At 40.4% G+C, this 22,363-nt stretch overlaps 1 protein-coding gene across 1 annotated transcript in view; it reads left to right on the forward strand.

Moving 5' to 3' along the window:
• Positions 1-22,363, forward strand: part of DNAH3 (dynein axonemal heavy chain 3) — a 244,562-nt gene that overhangs the window by 203,202 nt on the left and 18,997 nt on the right. The window contains exons 52-54 of the mRNA XM_055409629.2: positions 8,237-10,378; positions 16,457-16,682; positions 19,803-20,047. Of these exons, the coding sequence (XP_055265604.2) occupies positions 8,237-10,378; positions 16,457-16,682; positions 19,803-20,047 (2,613 nt within the window). The remainder of the gene's footprint in view (positions 1-8,236; positions 10,379-16,456; positions 16,683-19,802; positions 20,048-22,363) is intronic.

Genomic DNA, 22,363 nt, shown 5'->3' on the forward strand with positions numbered 1-22,363 from the left:
TTATTTGTTTTATTTTTAGGTTCCATATATAAGTGATAACATATAGTACTTGTCTTTTTCTGTTAGATTTATTTCACTAAGCAGTGTCCTCCAAGTCCATCCATGTTGCTACATGGCAGTATTTCATTCTTTCTTATAGCTCAGTAATATTCCATTGTATTCAATATCTTCTTAATCCCATCATCTCTTGATGGGCACTTGGGTAGTTCCCATATCTTGGCTGTTGTAACGGTCCATGAACACTGGGGTGCATATATCTTTTTGAATTACTGTTTTTGCTTTTTTCCAGATATGTATCCAGGAGTGGAATTGCTGGATCAATTTTTAGGTTTTGAGGAGCCTCCATACTGTTTTCCATAGTACCTGCACCATTTACATTCCCACTAATAGTATTTGAGTGTTCCTTTTTCTCCACATCCTCTCCAACATTTGTTATTCGTGGACTTTTTGATGATAACCATTCTGACAGGTGTGACATGATACCTCATTGTCATTTCAATTTGCATTTCTCTAATAATTAGTAATGTTAGGCATCTTTTCAGTGTGTGTTAGCTATCTGTATGTCTACTTACGAAAAATGTCTATTCAAGTCTTTTGCCCATGTTTCGATTGGATTGTTGTTTTAAATACGGAGTTGTATGAGCTGTTTATAGATGGATATTAGCCTCTTATTGGTCATACAATTAGCAAATAATTTCTCCCATTTCAGTAGGTTGTCTTTTTGCTTTGTTCATCATTTCCTTTTCTGTGCAAAAGCTTTTAAACTTAATTAGATCCCATTTGTTTAGTTTTGTTTTGCTTTTGTTTCCTTTGCCTTGGGAGAAGAATCCAAAAAAATATTGCTATGATTTATATCAAAGAGTGTTCTGCCTATATTTTCTTCTAGGAGTTTTATGGTTTCTAGTCTTATATTTAGTTTTAAATCCGTTTTGAGTTTATCTTTGTGTATGGTGTTAGGAAGTGTTCTGATTTCATTCTTTTACATGTAGCTGTCCAGTTTTCCCAGCACCACTTATTGAAGAGACTATCTTTTCCCTGTTATTTATTCTTATCTCCTGTGCTGTGCTTAGTTGCTCAGTCATGTCTGACTCTTTGTGACCCCATGGACTGTAGTCCCCCAGGCTCCTCTGTCCATGGGGATTCTCCAGGCAAGAAGACTGGAGTGGGTTGCCATGTCCTCCTCCAGGGGATCTTCCCAACCCAGGTCTCCCACATTGCAGGTGGATTCTTTATCATCTGAGTCATGTCACCAGGGAAGCCCTTTTTATCTCCTATATCATGATTAATTGACCATACGTGAGTATGTTTATTTCTGGGCTATCTATTCTGTTCCATTGATCTTTGCATCTGTTTGGCTGTATCAGTCCTATACTGTTTTGATTACTGTAGCTTTGTAATATTGTCCGAAGTCAGGGACTGAGATAACTTCAGCTTTGTTCTTTTTTTCTCACTATTGTTTTGGCTACTCAGGGTCTTTTGTTGTTCTATATACATTTTAAGATTATTTTTTCTAGTTCTGTTTTTAATATTTTGAAAGGTTTTTACATTAGATTGCTTTGGGTAATATGGACATTTTAATATTCTTTCAATTCATGAGCATGGGATATCTTTCCATTTATTTGTACCATCTTCAATTTCCTTCCACAGTGTTTTATAGTTTTCACAGTATAGGTCTTTCACTTCCTCGGTTAAGTTTATTCCTAGGCATTTTATTCTTTTTAATGATCTTAAGGAGATTGATTTCTTGTTTTCTCTCTCACTATTAATGTATTGAAAAACACCAGATTTCTGTATATTAATCTTGTATCCTGCAGCATTGCTAAATTTATTTTTTAGTTTTAATAATTTTTCATGGAGACTTTAGGGTTTTCTATATAATATGTGTCATCTGGAAATAGTGACAGTTTTCCTTTTTCCCTGCCAATTTGGATGCCTTTTGTTTCTTTTCCTTGCCTGATTTCTGTGGCTAGGACTTTGTTTCATTGATCTAAATTTATCTTTCTTTGATATTTGTTGTTTCCTTCCCTCTGCTAACTTTGGGCTTTATTCTTTATCTAATTCCTTTAGTTGGCAGGTTAGGTTGTTTGAGATTTTTCTTGTTTCTTGAGGTATGCCTATATGACTATAAACTTCCCTCTTAGAGCTGCTTTTGTTTTGTCCCATAGATTTTGGAAAGTTGTGTTTTTCTTTTCACTTGTCTCAAAGTATTTTCTGATTTCTTCACTAATCCATTGGTTTTTAGTAATATGTTTTTGTGTTTTTACCATTTTTCTCCCTGTAATTGTTTTTCTAGTTTCATATTGTTGTGATCAGGAAAAAAAAATGTTTGATATAATTTCTAGCTTCTTAAATTTGTCAAGACTTGTTTTGTTGCCTAGCGTGTGATCTATCCTGGAGAACATTCCATGAGCACTTGAAAACAATGTGTATTCTGCTGGTTTGGGTTGGAATTTCCTCTAGATATTGTTAAGTCCAATTGGTTTAATGTGTTATTTAAGACCACTTTTTCTTTATTGATTTTCTCTCTGGATGATCTAATTATGTAAGGTGTTACTAAAGTCCCCTCCTATTAGTGTATTAATGTCAATTTCTCCCTTATGTCTGTTAATATTTGCTTTACATATTTGTAGAATCTCAGGGACGGGGGAGCCTGGTGGGCTGCCGTCTATGGGGTTGCACAGAGTCAGACACGACTGAAGTGACTTAGCAGCAGCATATTAGGTGCATATATGTTAAACAATGTTATGTTTTCTTCTTGTATGGATCCCTTTATCATTATACAATGGTCTTGTTTTTCTTTTGCTATAGACTTTGTTTCAAAGTCTATTTTATCTGATATGAGTGTTACTACCCCACTTTCTTTTCATTTTCGTTTTCTGAAATACCTTTATCATCCCCTCATGTTCAGTCTGTGTGTCTTCAGCTCTAAGAAGAACCTCTTATTAGCAGCAGTCTTGGGTTGTTGTTTTTTTTTTTTTATCCAATCAGTCATTCTCTGTCTTTTTATTGGAGAATTTAGTCCACTGACATTTAAAATGATTATTGATAAGTATAAACTTATTAACATTTTGTTACTTCTTTACTGGTTGTGCTTGTAGTTTTCCTCAGTTATTTTCTTCTTTTAGCCTCTTCCCTTATGGTTTGATCATTTTCTTTTACCCTTATGCCCTGTTCCTTTCTATTTATTGTTGTATCTATTATAGATAAGTATGATAGGTATCTATCATAGATAAGTATGATAGGTAATATGTGTTGACCTATAAAGTATATCTACTTGTTTAAGTCTGATAGTCATTTAAATTCAAACACATTCTAAAATATTTATATTTTCACTCCCCTCTTCCATGTTTTGTGCTTTTGATATCATATTATACATCTTCCTGTTTATCCTTTAACTGTTTATTGTAGTTATAGTTGATTAAACAATTTTTGTCTTTTAATCCTCATACTAGCTTATTTAAGTGATCAATCCACAGCCTATACTATATATTTGCCTTTACTAGTGGGATTTTCCCTTTCCTATAAATTCTTACTTCCTGTTATAGCCTTTTCTTTTCCACTTAAAGAAGATGCTTTAACACTTCTTTTAGATTTGGCTAGTATTGATGAAATATTAGGTTTTGCTTGTCTGAGAAGTTTTTATCTCTCTTTCAATTATGAATGATAGTATTGCTAGTTAGAGTATCCTAGTTTGTAGGATTTTTCCTTTCAGGACTTTAAATATATCATTTCACTGCCTTCTGGCTTGCAAAATTTCAGCAGAAAAACCACCCAATACCCTTATGGGAGTTTCCTTGTATGTGACTCTTTCTTTTGCTGCTTTTAGAATTCTTTCTTTAAATTTTTGCCATTACAATTATGATACCTCTGTATCACCTCGTAGGGGCACATGTCCCAACCTGATTGCTTCTCCTCCCTTCCTGCACAACTCCATGTGGATCTTTGTTTACAGCCTTGGTTGTCAAAGAGTCTTCCTGCCAGTCTCCAGTTGGTTTTCAAAGAAATTTGCTCCGCATGTTGATGTATTTTTTTATATGTTCATGGGGGTAAGTAAGCTCAGTATCATACTACTCGGCAATCTTGTTACTCTCCCCCAAAAGGTTACAGCTTTGAGGGAGAAGCACACAGTAAAAACTAAATCAAAAAAAAAAAATTAGATTGCCATTTCTGGCAATCTATAAAGAATTTATGGATATTCTAGCATCTGAGATGAAAGAAAATGCTCCATAGTTCAGTTCAGTTCAGTTCAGTTCAGTCACTCAGTCGTGTCCGATTCTTTGTGACCCCATGAACTGTATGCAGCACGCCAGGCCTCCCTGTCCATCACCAACTCCCAGAGTTTACCCAAACTCATGTCCATTGAGTCAGTGATGCCATCCAACCATCTCATCCTCTGTCAACCCCTTCTCTTCCCACCCTCAATCTTTCCCAGCATCAGGGTCTTTTCAAATGAGTCAGCTCTTCGTATCAGGCGGCCAAAGTATTGGAGTTTCAGCTTCAACATCAGTCCTTCCAGTGAAGACCCAAGACTGATCTCCTTTAGGATGGACTGGTTGGATCTCCTTGGAGTCCAAGGGACTCTCAAGAGTCTTCTCCAACACCACAATTCAAAAGCATCAATTCTTTGGTGCTCAGCTTTCCTTATAGTCCAACTCTCACATCCATACATGACCACAGGAAAAACCATAGACTTGACTAGATGGACCTTTGTTGACAAAATAATGTCTCTGCTTTTTAATATGCTGTGTAGATTGGTCATAACTTTCCTTCCAAAGAGTAAACGTCTTTTAATTTCATGGCTGCAATCAGCATCCGCAGTGATTTTGGAGCCCAAAAAAATAAAGTCTGACACTGTTTCCACTGTTTCTCCATCTATTTGCCATTAATTGATGGGACCAGATGCCACGATCTTAGTTTTCTGAATGTTGAGCTTTAAGCCAACTTTTTCACTCTCCTCTTTTACTTTCATCAAGAGGCTCTTTAGTTCACCTTCATTTTCTGCCATAAGGGTGGTGTCATCTGCATATCTGGGGTTATTGATATTTCTCCCAGCAATTGATTCCAGCTTGTGCTTCATCTAGTCCAGCATTTCTCATGATGTACTCTGCATATAAGTTAAATAAGCAGGGTGACAATATACAGCCTTGACATACTCCTTTTCCTATTTGGAACCAGTGTGTTGTTCCATGTCTGGTTCTAACTGCTGCTTCCTGGTCTGCATACAGGTTTCTCAAAAGGCAGGTCTGGTGGTCTGATATTCCCATCTCTTTCAGAATTTTCCACAGTTTATTGTGATCCACACAGTCAAAGGCTTTGACATAGTTAATAAAGCAGAAACATGTTTTTCTGGAACTCTCTTGCTTTTTCAATGATCCAGCGGATGTTGACAATTTGATATCTGGTTCCTCTGTCTTTTCTAAAACCAGCTTAACATCTGGAAGTTCATGGTTCACATATTGCTGAAGCCTGGCTTTGGGAATTTTGAGCATTACTTTACTAGTGTGTGAGATGAGTACAATTGTGCGGTACTTTGAGCATTCTTTGGCATTGCCTTTCTTTGGGATTGGAATGAAGACTGACCTTTTCCAGTCCTGTGGCCACTGCTGAGGTTTCCAATTTTGCTGGCATGCTGAGTGCAGCACTTTCACAGCATCATCTTTTAGGATTTGAAATAGCTCAACTGGAATTTCATCACTTCCACTAGCTTTGTTCATAGTGATGCTTCCTAAGGCCCACTTGACTTTGTCTTTCAGGTTGTCTGGCTCTAGGTGAGTGATCACACCATCGTGATTATCTGGGTCATGAAGATCTTTTTTGAACAGTTCTTCTGTGTATTCTTGCCAGGTCTTCTTAATATCTTCTGCTTCTGTTAGGTCCATACCATTTCTGTCCTTTATTGAGTCCATCTTTGCATGAAATTTTCCCTTGGTGTCTCTAATTTTCTTGAAGAGATCTCTAGTCTTTCCCATTCTGTTGTTTTCCTCTATTTCTTTGCACTGATCACTGAGGAAGGCTTTCTTATCTCTCCTTGCTATTCTTTGGAACTCTGCTTCAAATGGGTATATCTTTCCTTTTCTCCTTTGCTTTTCACTTCTCTTCTTTTCACAGCTTTGTATTTGTAAGGCCTTCTCAGGCAGCCATTTCTTTTTTCATTTTTTTCTCTTAGGGAATGGTCTTGATCCCTGTCTCCTGTACAATGCCATGAACTTCCGTCCATAGTTCATCAGGTACTCTATCAGATCTAGTCCCTTAAATCTAGTTCTCATTTCCACTGTATAATAATAAGGGATTTGATTTAGGTCATACCTGAATGATCTAGTGGTTTTCCCCACTTTCTTCAATTTCAGTCTGAATTTGGCAATAAAGAGTTCATGATCTGAGCGACAGTCAGCTCCTGGTCTTGTTTTTGCTGACTTTATAGAGCTTCTCCATCTTTGGCTGCAAAGAATATAATCAGTCTGATTTCAGTGTTGACCATCTGGTAATGTCCATGTGTAGAGTCTTCTCTTGTGTTGTTGGAAGAGGGTGTTTGCTATGACCAGTGCGTTCTCTTGGCACAAATCTATTATCCTTTGCCCTGCTTCATTCTGTACTCTGAGGCCAAATTTGCCTGTTACTCCAGGTGTTTCTTGACTTCCTACTTTTGCATTCCAGTCTCCTATAATGAAAAGGACATCTTTAATGGGTGTTAGTTCTAAAAGGTCTTGTGGGTCTTCATAGAACCATTCAACTTCAGTTTCTTCAGCATTACTGGTCGGGGCATAGACTTGGATTACAGTGATATTGAATGGTTTGCCTTGGAAACGAACAGAGATCATTCTGTCATTTTTGAGATTGCATCCAAGTACTGCATTTCAGACTTTTTTGTTGACTATGATAGCTAATCCATTTCTTCTAAGGGATTCCTGCCCACAGTAGTAGATATAATGGTCATCTGAGTTAAATTCACCCATTCCATAGAGAGGTGGCATTTAAAGTGAGCCTGAAGTTTGTTCAGGAGCCAACTAGATGCCATTTATAACCTAGGTGAAGAGCTCATGTTAAGGAAGCACTTGGGATCACCAGGAAGTTGAAGGAAGCTTCTTGTAGTTAAAGACCAGGAAGCAAGGCAAAGATAAGATGGCAAGGAGCTTGGGATTTGAGATCTTTTTTTTTTTTTAAGCAGTTTTAAGTTCACGGAAAAATTGAGTTGAAGATACAGAAATTTCTCATATACCCCCTGCTCCCACACATACATGTTGTTCAATCATTCAGCTGTTTCCAACTCTTTAAGACCCCATGGACTTTGCTTACCAGGCTCCCCTGTCCATTACCATCTCCCAGAGCTTGCTCAAACTCAGCTCCATTGAGCCGGTGATGCCATCCAACCATCTTGTCCTCTATCATCCCCTTCTTCTCCTCCCTTCAATCTTTCGCAGCATGGGATCTTTTTCAATGAGTAGGCTCTTCACATCAGGTGGCCAAAGTATTGGAGCTTCAACTTCAGCATCAGTCTTTCCAATGCATATTCAGGGTTGATTTCCTTTAGGATTGACTAATTTAAGCTCCTTGCCATCCAAAGGACTGTCAAGAGTCTTCTCCAACACCATGGTTTGAAAGCATCAGTTCTTTGGCACTCAGCCTTCTTTATGGTCCAGCTCTCATGTCCATACATGGCAACTGGAAAAACCATAACTTTGACTATATGGACCTTTGTCACACACACATGCATAGCCTCCCTTATTATTAACATCTCCCACCAGAATGGTATATTTGTTAGAGTTGATGAACCTACATGGACACATCTTATCATCCAAAGTCCATAGTTTACATTAGGTCTCACTCTTGGTATTATACATTCTATGTGCCTGAATAAATATGTAATGACATGTATATTCTCTGCCCTAAAATTCCTCTGTAAGATCTTGGGATTTTTTTGTTTGTTTGTTTGTTTGCTAAATATGAGGAGTAGCCCTTGCAGGGCTGCAAATTTCAGGCAGGATGTCTTAATAATTTTCTTATTTCTTAGCTAATAAGAAGTTTCTATATAACACAGGGAGCTCATCCCAGGGTTCTGTGACAACCCAGAGGGGTAGGATAGGAGGGCTTGGAGGAAGGCTCAAGAAGGAGGGGTATGTGTGCACTTCTGATTGATTCATGTTGTTGTATGGCAGTAGCCAACACAACACTGTGAAGTAATTATCCTCCAATAAAAATTTTAAAAAATAGCTTTATCTCTATTTCTTGTCCCAAACAGGTAAAATGATAGAAGATTACTGGGGGGTATCGAGAAAGATTCTCGGAGATCTGAAATTCTTGGAAAGTCTCAAGACATATGACAAAGACAACATTCCCCCAGTGATCATGAAGCGGATCCGGGAAAGGTTTATCGATCACCCAGATTTCCAGCCTGCTGTAATTAAAAATGTATCATCTGCATGTGAGGGTCTGTGCAAGTGGGTGAGGGCCATGGAGGTGTATGATCGTGTGGCCAAAGTGGTGGCTCCCAAACGGGAGCGGCTGAAGGAGGCTGAGGGGAAGCTGGACACACAGATGCGGAAACTGAACCAGAAGCGAGCAGAGCTGAAGCTCGTGGAAGACCGCCTCCAGGCCCTGAACGATGACTTTGAAGAGATGAATACCAAGAAAAAGACATTGGAGGGAAACATTGAAATCTGTTCCCAAAAGCTGATCAGGGCAGAAAAACTGATTAGTGGCCTTGGAGGAGAGAAAGACAGATGGACAGAAGCCGCTCGGCAGCTGGGTATCCGTTATACTAATCTGACGGGGGATGTGTTGTTGTCCTCTGGGACTGTGGCTTACCTGGGGGCCTTTACTGTGGATTATCGGGCTGAGTGCCAGAAGCAGTGGTTGGCCCAGTGTAAGGACAAGGTCATCCCTGGCTCCAGTGACTTCAGTCTTAGCAACACATTAGGAGATCCTGTAAAAATTCGTGCCTGGCAGATTGCTGGGCTTCCCATTGACTCCTTTTCCATTGACAATGGCATCATTGTATCCAATTCCAGACGCTGGGCCTTAATGATTGACCCTCAGGGGCAGGCCAATAAGTGGATCAAGAATATGGAGAAAGCAAATAAGCTGTCAGTCATCAAGTTCTCGGATACCAACTATGTGAGGACTCTAGAACATGCTCTGCAGTTTGGTGCCCCAGTCTTACTAGAAAATGTCGGGGAAGAGTTGGATGCCTTTATTGAACCCATCTTGCTCAAGTCCACATTCAAACAGCATGGGGTTGAGTACATGAGGCTTGGTGAAAACATCATCGAGTACTCCGGAGATTTTAAGTTATATATCACAACCCGTTTGAGGAACCCACATTACCTCCCTGAGGTGGCCGTGAAAGTCTGTCTCCTCAACTTTATGATCACTCCCTTGGGCCTCCAAGATCAACTCCTTGGCATCGTGGCTGCCAAAGAGAAGCCAGAACTTGAAGAGAAAAAGAACAAGTTAATTGTGGAAAGTGCCAAGAACAAGAAACAACTAAAGGAAATTGAAGATAAGATATTGGAGGTCCTTTCCCTTTCTGAGGGCAACATACTTGAGGATGAGACTGCCATCAAAATTTTGTCTTCTTCCAAACTGTTGTCTGAAGAAATCTCTGAGAAACAGGAAGTTGCTTCAGTGACAGAAACACAGATCGATGAGACCCGTATGGGCTACAAGCCAGTGGCTGTTCATTCTGCCACCATCTTCTTTTGTATCTCTGACCTGGCCCACATTGAACCCATGTACCAGTACTCCCTGACATGGTTCATAAACCTCTATATGCAGTCTCTGGCCCATAGCAAGAAGAGCGAGGAACTAGAGCTACGAATTGAGTACATCATTGATCATTTCACCCTCAGCATCTACAACAATGTCTGCCGCTCTCTGTTTGAGAAGGACAAGCTGCTTTTCTCCCTCCTCTTGACAATAGGAATCATGAAAGAGAAAAAGCAAATTAATGAGGAAATTTGGTACTTTCTTTTAACAGGAGGCATTGCCCTGGACAACCCTTTCCCCAACCCAGTTTCTGAGTGGCTGTCTGAGAAGGCATGGGCAGAAGTGGTCCGTGCATCTGCATTGCCAAAACTGAAAGGCCTTATGGAACATTTGGAACAAAATGGTAATGAATGGAAGTTCATCTATGACTCAGCCTGGCCCCATGAGGAAACATTCCCTGGATCTTGGAAGTTTCTTCAAGGTTTGGAGAGGATGGTGATCCTCCGGTGTTTGCGGCCTGACAAAATGATTCCAGCCATTCAGGAATTCATTGCTGAACACATGGGAAATGTATACATTGAAGCCCCTACGTTTGATCTCCAGGGGTCCTACAATGATTCCAATTGCTGTGCACCATTGATATTCGTGTTGTCTCCAGGTGCAGACCCAATGGCAGGTAAGGGTAGAATGTTGTGTGAGGAATATCAATAGATGGATAACAATAGCTTGTCCCTATTGAGCAGGAATCTCAAACTCAAATGGCTTTGAAGGGCAATCCAGTTAACAGACTAAAGCAGGGCTGGGACAACATAAGACTTCTTTTCTGGCCGAAAGAGGGCAGCTCTTTCGTATTGTGCCATTTGATAATGTGATCTTAGGATGACCAGATTATCTGCTTCTTCAAAAGAAACCAGAAAGGTAGAAATCACCCATTTTTAAAAAATATTTATTTATTTGGCTTTGTCAGGTCTTAGTTGCAGTATATGGCATCTTCCTTGCCTCATGTGGGATCTTTCATTATGGTGTACTGGCTTAGTTACTCTGCAGCATGTGGGATCTCTGTTCCCTGACCAGGCATTGAACTTGTGTCCCCTGCACTGCAAAGCAGACTCATAACCACTGGACCACCATGGAAGTCCCAGAAATCACCCATTTTTAAATCTTTGATAACTCATTCATTTTTTTCTTAAAAACTAAGAGGGTTAGCCAGGGCTAGATTTAGCCTGGTGACTGCTAGTTTATCACCTTTGTTTTAGACCATTTTCTCAGACCACTGTTTCTCTCAGCTATGCTTTTTTCTCTTCTTTGAATCTTTAAATTTTTTGAGTAATTAATGCCTCATGTAGTTTAAAAAAATGCAAAAAGCATAGGATTATGGCTTCATTAGGACCATTTTGTTACCTCAACAGACATTTGGCAAAGTGAGAGAAAATTTTTGTTCTCACAAATAGGGGGTATTACTGGCATCTAGTAGGTAGAAGTAAAGGATGCTGCTAAATAGCCTACAGTGCCCAGGACAGCCCCCACAACAAAGGATTATCCAGACCATAATATAAACAGTAATGGGGTTTATAAGAGAGAAAGGTGCATCTTCCTCCTAACTCTCTCAGAAATAACTGCAACTAGTAGTTTGTGTAATTTTCCAGAAAGTGTGTGTGCATGTAAAAGGGTATGAGTTATTGATAGAAATAGATTAGTTTTCTATTCTGTTAGGGGATCTTAAAGCTTTAGTTTTCTCTGTTGTTGAATTAAAAAAGAATACCAGAAGTGTAAGTGACAAGATTGGCAGTTCTCCTGTGAAAACTGAGAAATTTGACATGTATTCTGACCTTGTTAGAAAGCCTGCTCTTCCAAGAAAATCAGAAGGAGGAGCTGAAATGAACTGGTACTTTTCCAGGTTCCAACACTTAAATTATTGTTATTGTCAAAGCTCAGTTCATGACCCCTTACTAGCTTCTTGCTTCTTCCACTGTGTTGTTTCGGTGGTAGGCTTACACAAAATGAGGGGAAACTAGGAAAAGTAGAGAAAAGAAATGGAGGAAAGAGTAGAATATGCTCTGTAAAATGATGACGTGTTCGGAGGGAACAGGCCTGTGAAATCTAATGGGGTATGTAGCTTATTCCTGTCGCTCTATACTAGAGGCTTCATCAGATTCAGCTTGGATGATGTCCCAGGCAATTACAGACGCTGTGTCCCTCCTGTCGTATTAGGAGACAGATACTCCCTGGTTGTCCTTTATCATTAGGATTGATCAGTGGGTTCAGGAGTTGTCAGTTGATTCATGGCAATACTCCTCTACTGCCTCCTTTATAAAATTTCCCATCAGCCTTTCACCTAATATGGAGGCTCTCGTTCTTGGCTGCACGTTGAAATCACCTAAAGAACTTTAAGAAAATCTGCATGAAAAAGCAAATACTGTATGATATCACTTATATGTAGAATCTAAAATATGGCACAAATGAACCTATCTATGAAACAAAACCAGACTCACAGACATAGAGAAAAGACTTGTGATTGGCAAGAAGGGGTTAGGAAGGGAAGGCTTGGAAGTTTGGGGTTAGTAGATGAAAATTATTGTATATGGAATGGATAACTAATAAGGTCCTACTGTATAGCACAGAGAAATATATTCAGTATCTAAGGATAAACCATAATGGAAAAGAATATAAAAAAGAATGTATATATAACTGAATCACTTTGCTGTACAGCAGAAACTAACACTACATTGTAAATCAACTATATACTTTGATAAAAATAAATTAAAAGCAGCCAGTGAGAAAAACAAGATAACCTATAAAGAACAGCAGTTAGACTAGCAACCAGTGTTTCAATAGCAACAATGCAGTTTGTGGAATAATGCCATCATTGTACTAAAGGAAAATATGCAAACATAAAATCTATCTTTCAAGAATGAGAATGAAATAAAGAATATCTTAATTAAAAACCAAAAAATAAAAGAAAGAAAATCTTTATGTGCAGGCCTTGCCTTCTACCAATTAAATTAAAATCTTTGTAGGTTAGACCCAGGCATTGTGTTTTATAAAGCTTTTCAGGTAATTTCAACATGCAGCCAATGGTGGGAACCAATGACCGAATGGTTTTATTGGCCTTAGAAAATCATTACCCAGATGCATTATTTCATTAGGGACTGCAAAATGATGAGAATTTAATTCTATCATTCCTCCCTCATAAATTAGCTGGAACTCTTCCATAAAGAAGAATTTGTCTTTATCAACTCTTTGGTTTACTCAGGCAGCAAAGGTTCTTGGCTCATACTCTATTTACCAGCTTTCAGAGTAATGAAAGCAGTAAAAAGGTGGTTTTCTGGTACATTTATTAGTGCATGGGTTTTAACATAGTGAATGTTTCACATATAGTAGTGTTTTACTCCACTCCTGTCATCATTCTTTTTGATGCTCAGATTATTCATCCTTTAACCTATTAGGATAGGAGTACCTCCATGGCTATATGCTTTTCACATAACCCCAGTGGTTTTTGATAACTTCCTTCCTGTGTAGAGCTACCATATATTTTTCAGGCTTATCTTGAACAAACATTTCTCCAAGGAACTCCAATTCCTTTATTGGGTCATGGTATTTGGAAACCCAGGGTTCCTGTCACTACTGAGTACATCATTGATTGCAGACAATGTACTTCTTTTTGGTTGCAATGGGTCTTCATTGCTGCACATAGGCTTTCTCTAGTTGTAGCAAGCGGGGGCTACTCTTCATTGAAGTGCATTGAGGAGGCTTCTGTTGTTGGGGAGCACAGGTTCTTGTGCATGGGCTTCAGTAATTGCAGTCCATGGGGCTCAGTAGTTGTGGCACACAGGCTTAGTATTGCTCTGTAACAGTCTTCCAGACCAAGGATAGAACACGTGGCTCGAAGGACTTCATGTAATCTTTGGATTTCCCTGGTGGCTCAGATGGTAAAGAATTCGGCCGCAATGCGGAAGACCCAGGTTTGATCCCTGGATCAGGAAGATCCCCTGGAGAAGGGAATGGCTACCCTCTCCAGTATTCTTGCCTGGAGAATCCCATGGACAGAGGAGCCTGATGGGCTACCATCCATAGGGTCACAAAAAATCAGACACGATGGGAGAGACTAACACTTCCATGTTGAATTTTTATCTTCAATAACAATGCTTTCCATTTCTAGAAGTTTTATTTGCTTTGTTCCAAATTCATGTATTTTTTTCCCATAGAAGTCTGAAATTTAGGCTACTGACTCAGGAAGCAATGCAGAAGCTTGTCACTGGCCTAGAGCCTGGGTAAAAACAAAAAAGCAACAATTGTTTGGTGAGAAGTTAAGATACCAAGCCCAGGTTACATGCAGATGAGGGTTTTAGAGTTATAGTACCCTGTGGTATGGGATTTTCAAGCTTAGAAATTTCCCGTAAAACTGATCCAGAATGGGAAAACCCTGGGGACACTAGTGTTTGTATATACAAAGTTGTTCTGTTAGGGCAATCCTTAAACCCACAGTATGTCAGACTCCCACAGAATAACACAAACTTGCTGATTGTGAACTGATAAAAAAAAATTATAAACTATGTGAGGAAACACATCACTATAAGGGATAATCAGCACATCAAACAATTAAGAGAATTAATACCTGCCCAGGATTATGGAGCTTCCCAGGTGGCGCTAGTGGTAAAGAGCCTACCTGATAATGCAGGAGACAGGAGACCCAGGTTCCCCTAGGTCGTGAAGATTCCTCTGGAAGAGGGCACAGCAACCCACTCTAGTATTCTTGCCTGGAGAATCCCCGTGGACAGAGGAGCCAAGTGGGTTACAGGCTACGGGGTCACAAAGAGTCGGACACGACTAAAGTGACTTAGCACTTAGCACATGGGCTGAATTTGTCCCTCCCAAGTCTGTATGTTAAAGACATAATTCCTAAAACCTCAGAATGTGACTGTATTTGGAGATAAGGTCTTTAAATAGTTAATTGTGAGGTCATTAGGGTCGGTCCTAATCCAATATGACTGATGTCCTTAGAAGATTAGAACACAGACAGTCTGACAGGGAGAAGTCCATGCAAGGACACAATGAGAAGATGATGTGAGGAGAAAATGGCCACAAACAAGCCAGGAAAAGAAGCCTCAGAGGAAACCAAGCCTGCCAGCACTTTGGTTTTTGATTTCTAGCCTCCAGAACAGAGAGAAAATAAATTTCTGTTGTTTAAGTCATCCAATCTTTGGTTATTTGTTATGGCAATTCTAGCAGGTTAATATTGTCTTTGGGACAGACCATAAAAGAAACACACCTAAAAATCATTAAAGAAGAAAAACTCACAAACAAATATAACACTGGTTGCCTCTGAGGAAGAGAGATGTGAAAGAGACCTACTTGAAATTTCACTGTCCAAATACCAGTTTTCCTAGTAAGTTTGTAAAAGCCCAGTTCCTAAATTAACTTATTTACAAAGCAGAAATAGAGTCACAGATGTAGAAAACAAACATAGTTACCAGCAGGCAAGGAGGGTAGGAATAAACTGGGAGATTGGGATTGATACAAACACATTACTATATATAAAATATATAACTAATAAGGACCTACGGTATAGCACTGCTGCTGCTGCTGCTAAGGCGCTTCAGTCGTGTCTGACTCTGTGCAACCCCATAGACAGAAGCCCACCAGGCTCCCCTGTCCCTGGGATTCTCCAGGCAAGAACACTGGAGTGGGTTGCCACTTCCTTCTCCAATGCATGAAAGTGAAACGTGAAAGTGAAGTTGCTCAGTCGTGTCCGACTCTCAGCGACCCCATTGACTGCAGCCTAACAGGCTCCTCCATCCATGGGATTTTCCAGGCAAGAGTACTGGAGTGGGGTGTCATATAGCACAGGGAACTCTTTAATATTCTGTAATGACCTATATGGGAAAAGAATCTAAAAAAGAGTGGATACATGTATTTGTATAATTGATTCACTTTGTTGTACATTTGAAGCTAACACAACATTGTAAATCAACTATCAGTTCAGTTCAGTCGCTCAGTCGTGTCCGACTCTTAGCGACCCCATGAACCACAGCACGCCAGGCCTCCCTGTCCATCACCAACTCCCGGAGTTCACTCAAACTCATGTCCATTGAGTCGGTGATGCCATCCAGCCACCTCATTCTCTGTCGTTCCCGTCTCCTCCCACCCCCAATCACTCCCAGCATCAGAGTCTTTTCCAGTGAGTCAATTCATCGCATGAGGTGGCCAAAGTATTGGAGTTTCAGCTTTAGCATCAGTCCTTCCAATGAACACCCAGGATCGATCTCCTTTAGAATGGACTGGTTGGATCTCCTTGCAGTCCAAGGGACTCTCAAGAGTCTTCTCCAGCACCACAGTTCAAAAGTGTCAATTCTTCAGCGATCAGCTTTCTTCACAGTCCAACTCTCACATCCATACATGACCACGGGAAAAATCATAGCCTTGACTAGACGGACCTTGGTTGGCAAATCAACTATATTCCACTAAAAATGAAATGTAAACCCCCTTTTCCCTGGTGGCTCAGAGGGTAAAGTGTCTGCCTGCAATGCAGGACACCTGGGTTTGATCCCTGGGTCAGGAAGAGCCAAGGAAATGGCAACCCACTCCAGTACTCTTGTCTGGAAAATCCCATGGACAGAGAAGCCTGGTAGACTATAGTCCATGGGATCACAAAGATTTGGACACGACTGAGTGACTTCTGATCACTTTCACTTTTGTTAATATGGTCTTAAGTAGCCTGTTCTCTTTCAAAAGTCCTTTTTCTTCCTGATCTCAGGCCTGCTGAAATTTGCTGATGATCTTGGCATGGGAGGTACCAAAACACAGACCATTTCCCTTGGCCAAGGCCAAGGCCCTATTGCTGCCAAAATGATCAACAATGCCATCAAAGATGGGACCTGGGTGGTCTTACAGAATTGTCATCTGGCCACAAGCTGGATGCCTGCTCTGGAGAAGATCTGTGAGGAGGTGATTGTTCCTGAGAGCACCAACACGGGATTCAGGTGAGATGTTGTACCACCACTGTGTCTCTGGTCTCCAATCTTGAGCTCCAGATATCATGGTAATGACAGGGAATCCAAACAAGATACAGTTCAACCCTTAAGAAGCTCTCAGTCTAGTAGAAGGCAGACCATATATGAATAATGTTGATACCATGCAGTACCTGCTATGCTTGTTTGAACAAGAATGGAAAAGAAAGGAAAAGTTGAGGAAGGCCTTGAGTATTGAAAGATAAATAGGAATTTTCCAGGAAGGACATTCCAGACAAAAGGGACAACATTTGTAAAAGCAAAGGAAACACCAAGAAGTTATCTTGTGATTCTGGGGCATATGCTGTTGGAAACTGTTGTAGGGAGGTGATATGATATGTGTCTGAAAAGATAGATTTAATACCAGCAAATTAGTTTTAAAACTTATTGGTCCAAAAAAAAAAAAAAACAACGCACCTGTAGTCTAGCTACTTGCTCTATCTTCTATTTCTGGAGATCCATGGAATTTTAATCAGTATTGGAAGCAGCCATTTGTTTTCTATGAACTTTAAAGTCCAGCAAGACTAGGCCTAAAATTTTGCATTTAGAGAATAATGAGATGAACCAGATAGGCTTTCAAGCCTTTTAACTTAGATTTTCAGTGATCTTCTTATTCTGGACCAAGGGTGAGCAAACTATGGCCAAATGCAGTCTGCAGCCTGGGTTTGTATAGCTTGCAATCTAAGAATAGCTTTACATTTTTTTATGGTTGAAAAAAATGCAAAGAAGAATAATACTTCATGACATGTGAAAATTATATAAAATTCAATTTCAGTGTCTATAAATAGAGTTATAAATTTTTCCTGAAATATAATCACATTCACTCACATGTTGTCTACAACTGCTTCTATGCTTCAAGTAGTTGTGACAGAGACCATATGGCACGCAAAGTCTGAACCACTTACTATTTGATCCTTCCTAGGAAAAGTTTGCCAAATCCTGTACTAGGCAACAAAGTTTGCTAGTTATTTTTATTTTAGTTATATCTGCCTGAAAATAGAAAAGTGTTTGGTGTTTATTTACAAAGCCAGATTAGGCCATAGTTGATTGTATTCATGTAAGGCTCATACAAGATTAATATAGAAGTTTCAGAGGGAATCCATTAATTTCAAGAATTCTGTTTTATATAGGATGCTGAGTTGTTTCATTTGTTATCAATTACATACTCAATGAAGAAAAATTATTCATGTTGACATCTAAGACTTCTTGACCCCAAAGTTGGGGAAGGAAATGGCAACCCACTCCAGTACTCTTGTCTGGAAAATCCCATGAATGGAGGAGCCTAGTAGGCTACAGTCCATGGAATCGCAAAGAGTCGGACACAACTGAGCGACTTCACTTTCACTTTTAACTTAACTCCAAAGTCACAAGTCTTAAGTGCTTATACAAGCCAGCAGTGTAACATAAATGACTGAAGAGGATTGGGCACAAGAAATATTCCACTTTCCACACTGCAGTAGCTATCATCATGGGCAGTCAGCCTCAGTTGAATATCAGTAGGGAGTGGTGGGGACTGCAGTAAACTAGAAGCACATGCCCTGTAGAGTTGAGCTGCTGCTGCTGCTGCTGCCTAATGACAGCTAACTATTGCCAAGCAGGCATGAAGGCCTCTTGTGTCCAGATTTTCTGATTATTTTAAAGGAAAGATGGGAAACTAGAATTTTAAAGCAAGAAAAAGAAATAAAGTGAAGTCGCTCAGTCGTGTCCGACTCTTTGCGACCACATAGACTGTAGCCTACCAGGCTCCTCCATCCATGGGATTTTCCAGGCAAGAGTACTGGAGTGGGTTGCCATTTCCTTCTCCAGAGGATCTTCCCGACCCAGGGATCGAACCCAGGTCACTGGCATTGTAGACAGACTCTTTACCATCTGAGCCACCAAGGATGCCAGAATTTTAAAAGAAAGCCCTAGATTTGTAAAAGTTGGCAACTACTTCAAAAATATGTTGCAGCGTTGTGTTGGTTTGCATGGTGAGAGTTAAACATCAGCCAGCTGCAAACTGAGTTTAGATCATAGGCCACCAGTTTATTGCCCCTCCTTCCCCTCTGAGCCCTGTGCCTGGACCATAGCAGGCTACCCACCAGCCCTTACCACATCCCCAACTTTTCTTCCTCCATGTGGTTGCTCAGCCTGTGTCTTCAATGACTTTTCACCCCCAAATCTGCCTGTTGGAAACCTTTCTAATGTCTAGCAAAAAACCCCCACAAAAATGAAACAAAACAGGATGCCACAGTATGTATGTAGCTTGAGCCTGAGTAAAAAAAGCAAATGAAAGACAATATACCAACATGTTAACGCGTAGATGGTAAAATTATATATATATATATATATATATTTCTTACTAAATACTTTTGCCTATGTTCTCATTTTTTATGGACATAGATAAAATTTTATTATTTAAGGAAAAAAATCTTCCATAGTCTCAAGACCTATTTCAAATGCCACTGGTCTCTATGACAGAAGTCAGCAAACTTTTCCTGTAAGGGGCCAGATAGTGAATATTTTAGGCTTTGCAGGCCATATTGTCAAATGCAACTATTCAACTCTGTTGTTGTAGCATGAAAGCATCCCTAAGTAATTTGTAAATAAAGGGGTGTGGCCATGTTCCAATAAAACTTTATTTATAAAAATAGGTTAAGGCTAGATTTGACTCCCTGGCAGTAGTTTGCAGACATCTGCTCTCCCCACCCCATGTATCCCCACAGCCTATTATTTCCCTCCCTCCCTGCAACTTCTTGGCATTGTTTGCTTGTCTTTTCTCCCCTCCTCAGCTCCCGTTTCCCTTCTCCTCCTCCGCACCCCCCCACCCCACCCCTGACACCCCCAGCAGCAAGACTGAGTAATCTGGAAGCAAGAAACAAGGTGTGTCCTTGAAAACTCCACTTGACCTTGCTATACCTCTGTTTCCTCACTGGTAAAGGGGATGGTAAATCAGAGGGTGGCTGTGAGGATTAAAGTAAATGAAGGGACATAAATTCTTAGCATTGGGTTCAACATCTATCACAGTATAAAAAAATGGTAGTTATTTTTTTGTTACTGTTTTTTAATATATGTATTACTTGCTTTAAATAATTGGATCTGTTGCTCTTCTAGACTCTGGTTAACCAGCTATCCATCAGAGAAGTTTCCAGTCAGCATCCTCCAGAATGGGATTAAAATGACCAATGAGCCCCCTAAAGGGCTCCGGGCCAATCTTTTGCGCTCTTACCTCAATGACCCCATCTCAGACCCCGTGTTCTTCCAAAGCTGTACCAAAGCAGTGATGTGGCAAAAGCTATTGTTTGGCCTTTGCTTCTTCCATGCCATCGTTCAAGAGAGGAGAAACTTTGGACCCCTAGGTGAGAGATGACAGCGTACCTGGATTGCTGGGGGAAGGATCACAGACAGATGCAGAAATGCATTCAAGTTTGTACTCAGGGTTGCCAGTAAAATAAGGTATAAGAAAAAAGATAAGGTATAAGTATGTTCCATGTAATATTTGGGACATATTTATACTAAATATGATTTGTTGTTTATCTGAAATTAATTTCACTGACTGTCCGTGTATTTTTCTTTAATAAGTCTGACAACCTTATAACCAGATTAGGATCAGGGTCAGGGAAAGAGGTGATGCTCCAGAATCAGAGGTCTCCTAATTACTGAAGTTCTGTGGTAATGAGAAGATCGAAAACTCTTCCCTTTGGTGTGTATTTGCCTAGCTTGGGTACAATGGCCATTCTCCAGGGAATCTTCACCAGGTAATTTATAACAGTTTAGGTTTCTCTCTTTACATGTGCATAACCATTCTAAAGGAGATCAATCCTGGGTGTTCATTGGAAGGACTGATGCTAAAGCTGAAACTGCAATACTTTGGCCACCTCATGTTGACTCACTGGAAAAGACTCTGATGCTGGGAAAGGTTGGGGGCGGGAGGAGACGGGGACGACAGAGAATGAGATGGCTGGATGGCATCACCGACTCTGTGGACATGAGTTTGAGTATACTCCTGGAGTTGGTGATAGACAGGGAGGCCTGGCGTGCTGTGATTCATGGGGTCGCTAAGAGTCGGACACGACTGAGCGACTGAACTGAACTGAACAATGAAAGAAATACAACTGGGAAATCTGTCTGTGCTTCTCCTTGAAAAAATAAACATAAATTTCTTTATTAATGTAACCTTGCCAACCAAGGTCCGTCTAGTCAAGGCTATGGTTTTTCCCGTGGTCATGTATGGATGTGCGAGTTGGACTGTGAAGAAAGCTGATCGCCGAAGAATTGATGCTTTTGAACTGTGGTTTGGAGAAGACTCTTGAGAGTCCCTTGGACTGCAAGGAGATCCAACCAGTCCATTCTAAAGGAGATCAGTCCTGGGTGTTCATTGGAAGGACTGATGCTAAAGCTGAAACTCCAATACTTTGGCCACCTCATGCGACGAGTTGACTCACTGGAAAAGACTCTGATGCTGGGAGTGATTGGGGGTGGGAGGAGACGGGGATGACAGAGAATGAGGTGGCTGGATGGCATCACCGACTCGATGGACATGAGTTTGAGTGAACTCCGGGAGATGGTGATGGACAGGGAGGCCTTTTGTGTTGTGGTTCATGGGGTCGCTAAGAGTTGGACATGACTGAGCGACTGAACTGAACTGATACATGGTCTAACTTAAGTGACTTAGTATTCTTGTTGGAGCAGGTCATCAAACTAAATACAGATCCCAAGTCACCATGATTTTAAGGATGGATTATTTTCCTCTTGGATCATGGATGGATATCCATTTCATTTCTCATGGATCATTTTTCTCATTATTAATCCCATGGGCTGCCTCTGATTCTTTTCTTGAAATGACCCACCTCAAGGTATTCTTAGCAATTTTGGGGGGTTACCAAAGGAGGCAAATTGTCTTCTTGGTGATTCTCTCCGAACATTCTCTTTCCTTCTACCTGTCCCAGTTAGCGCCACACCACTTGACTCTTCTACTTGGGGTTTCAGGGATGAGACAAAAAAAGTGGACACTCCCTCTACACTTGCATCTCACACACCACATTCTTCCATCCATGCCTAGCCTCCAAAAATCCATACAACAATTTGGCTTATAGTCAACTGCCCAGTTGTGTTTTGTCTGCCAGAACACAAGTTTTGGGTTTTTTTTAAACATTATTTATTAATAATCAATAATTGTTGGCTGCACTGGCTCTTCATTGCTGCCTGAGGGTTTTCTCTGGTTCCAGTGGGTGAGGGCTACTCTTCATTGCAGTGACTTCTCTCATTGCAGAGCACTAGCTCTAAGGTATGGGCTCAGTAGTTTGTGGCCCACAGACTTAGCTGCCCCACTGCATGTGGAATCTTCCTGGACCAGGGATCAAACCTGTGTCCTCTGCATTGGCAGGTGGGTTCTTAATCACTAGACCACCAGGGAAGTCCAAGTTTTTGTTGTGTTTAATTCAAATGTGAATTGTTTAGGAGGAAATTTAACATCGCCATTGAATGCAGGTCCCATCACACCCTACTGTCTTACATCAGGCCTGCTTCATACATTTATGTTACTTGTATAGCCCCACTGGGCATTTATCATTATAAACTTTGGAAATACAGTGCAAGGAGGGGGATTCTCAAAGCCCAATCACAGATACTGCTCTCTACCTAGTCACTAAGTCGTATCCAACTCTTGCGACCCC

The sequence above is a fragment of the Moschus berezovskii genome, chromosome 27 (assembly GCF_049115385.1).
Source record: "Moschus berezovskii isolate FMDL1 chromosome 27, NW_MosBer_1.0, whole genome shotgun sequence".
Taxonomy (NCBI): Eukaryota; Metazoa; Chordata; class Mammalia; order Artiodactyla; family Moschidae; genus Moschus; species Moschus berezovskii.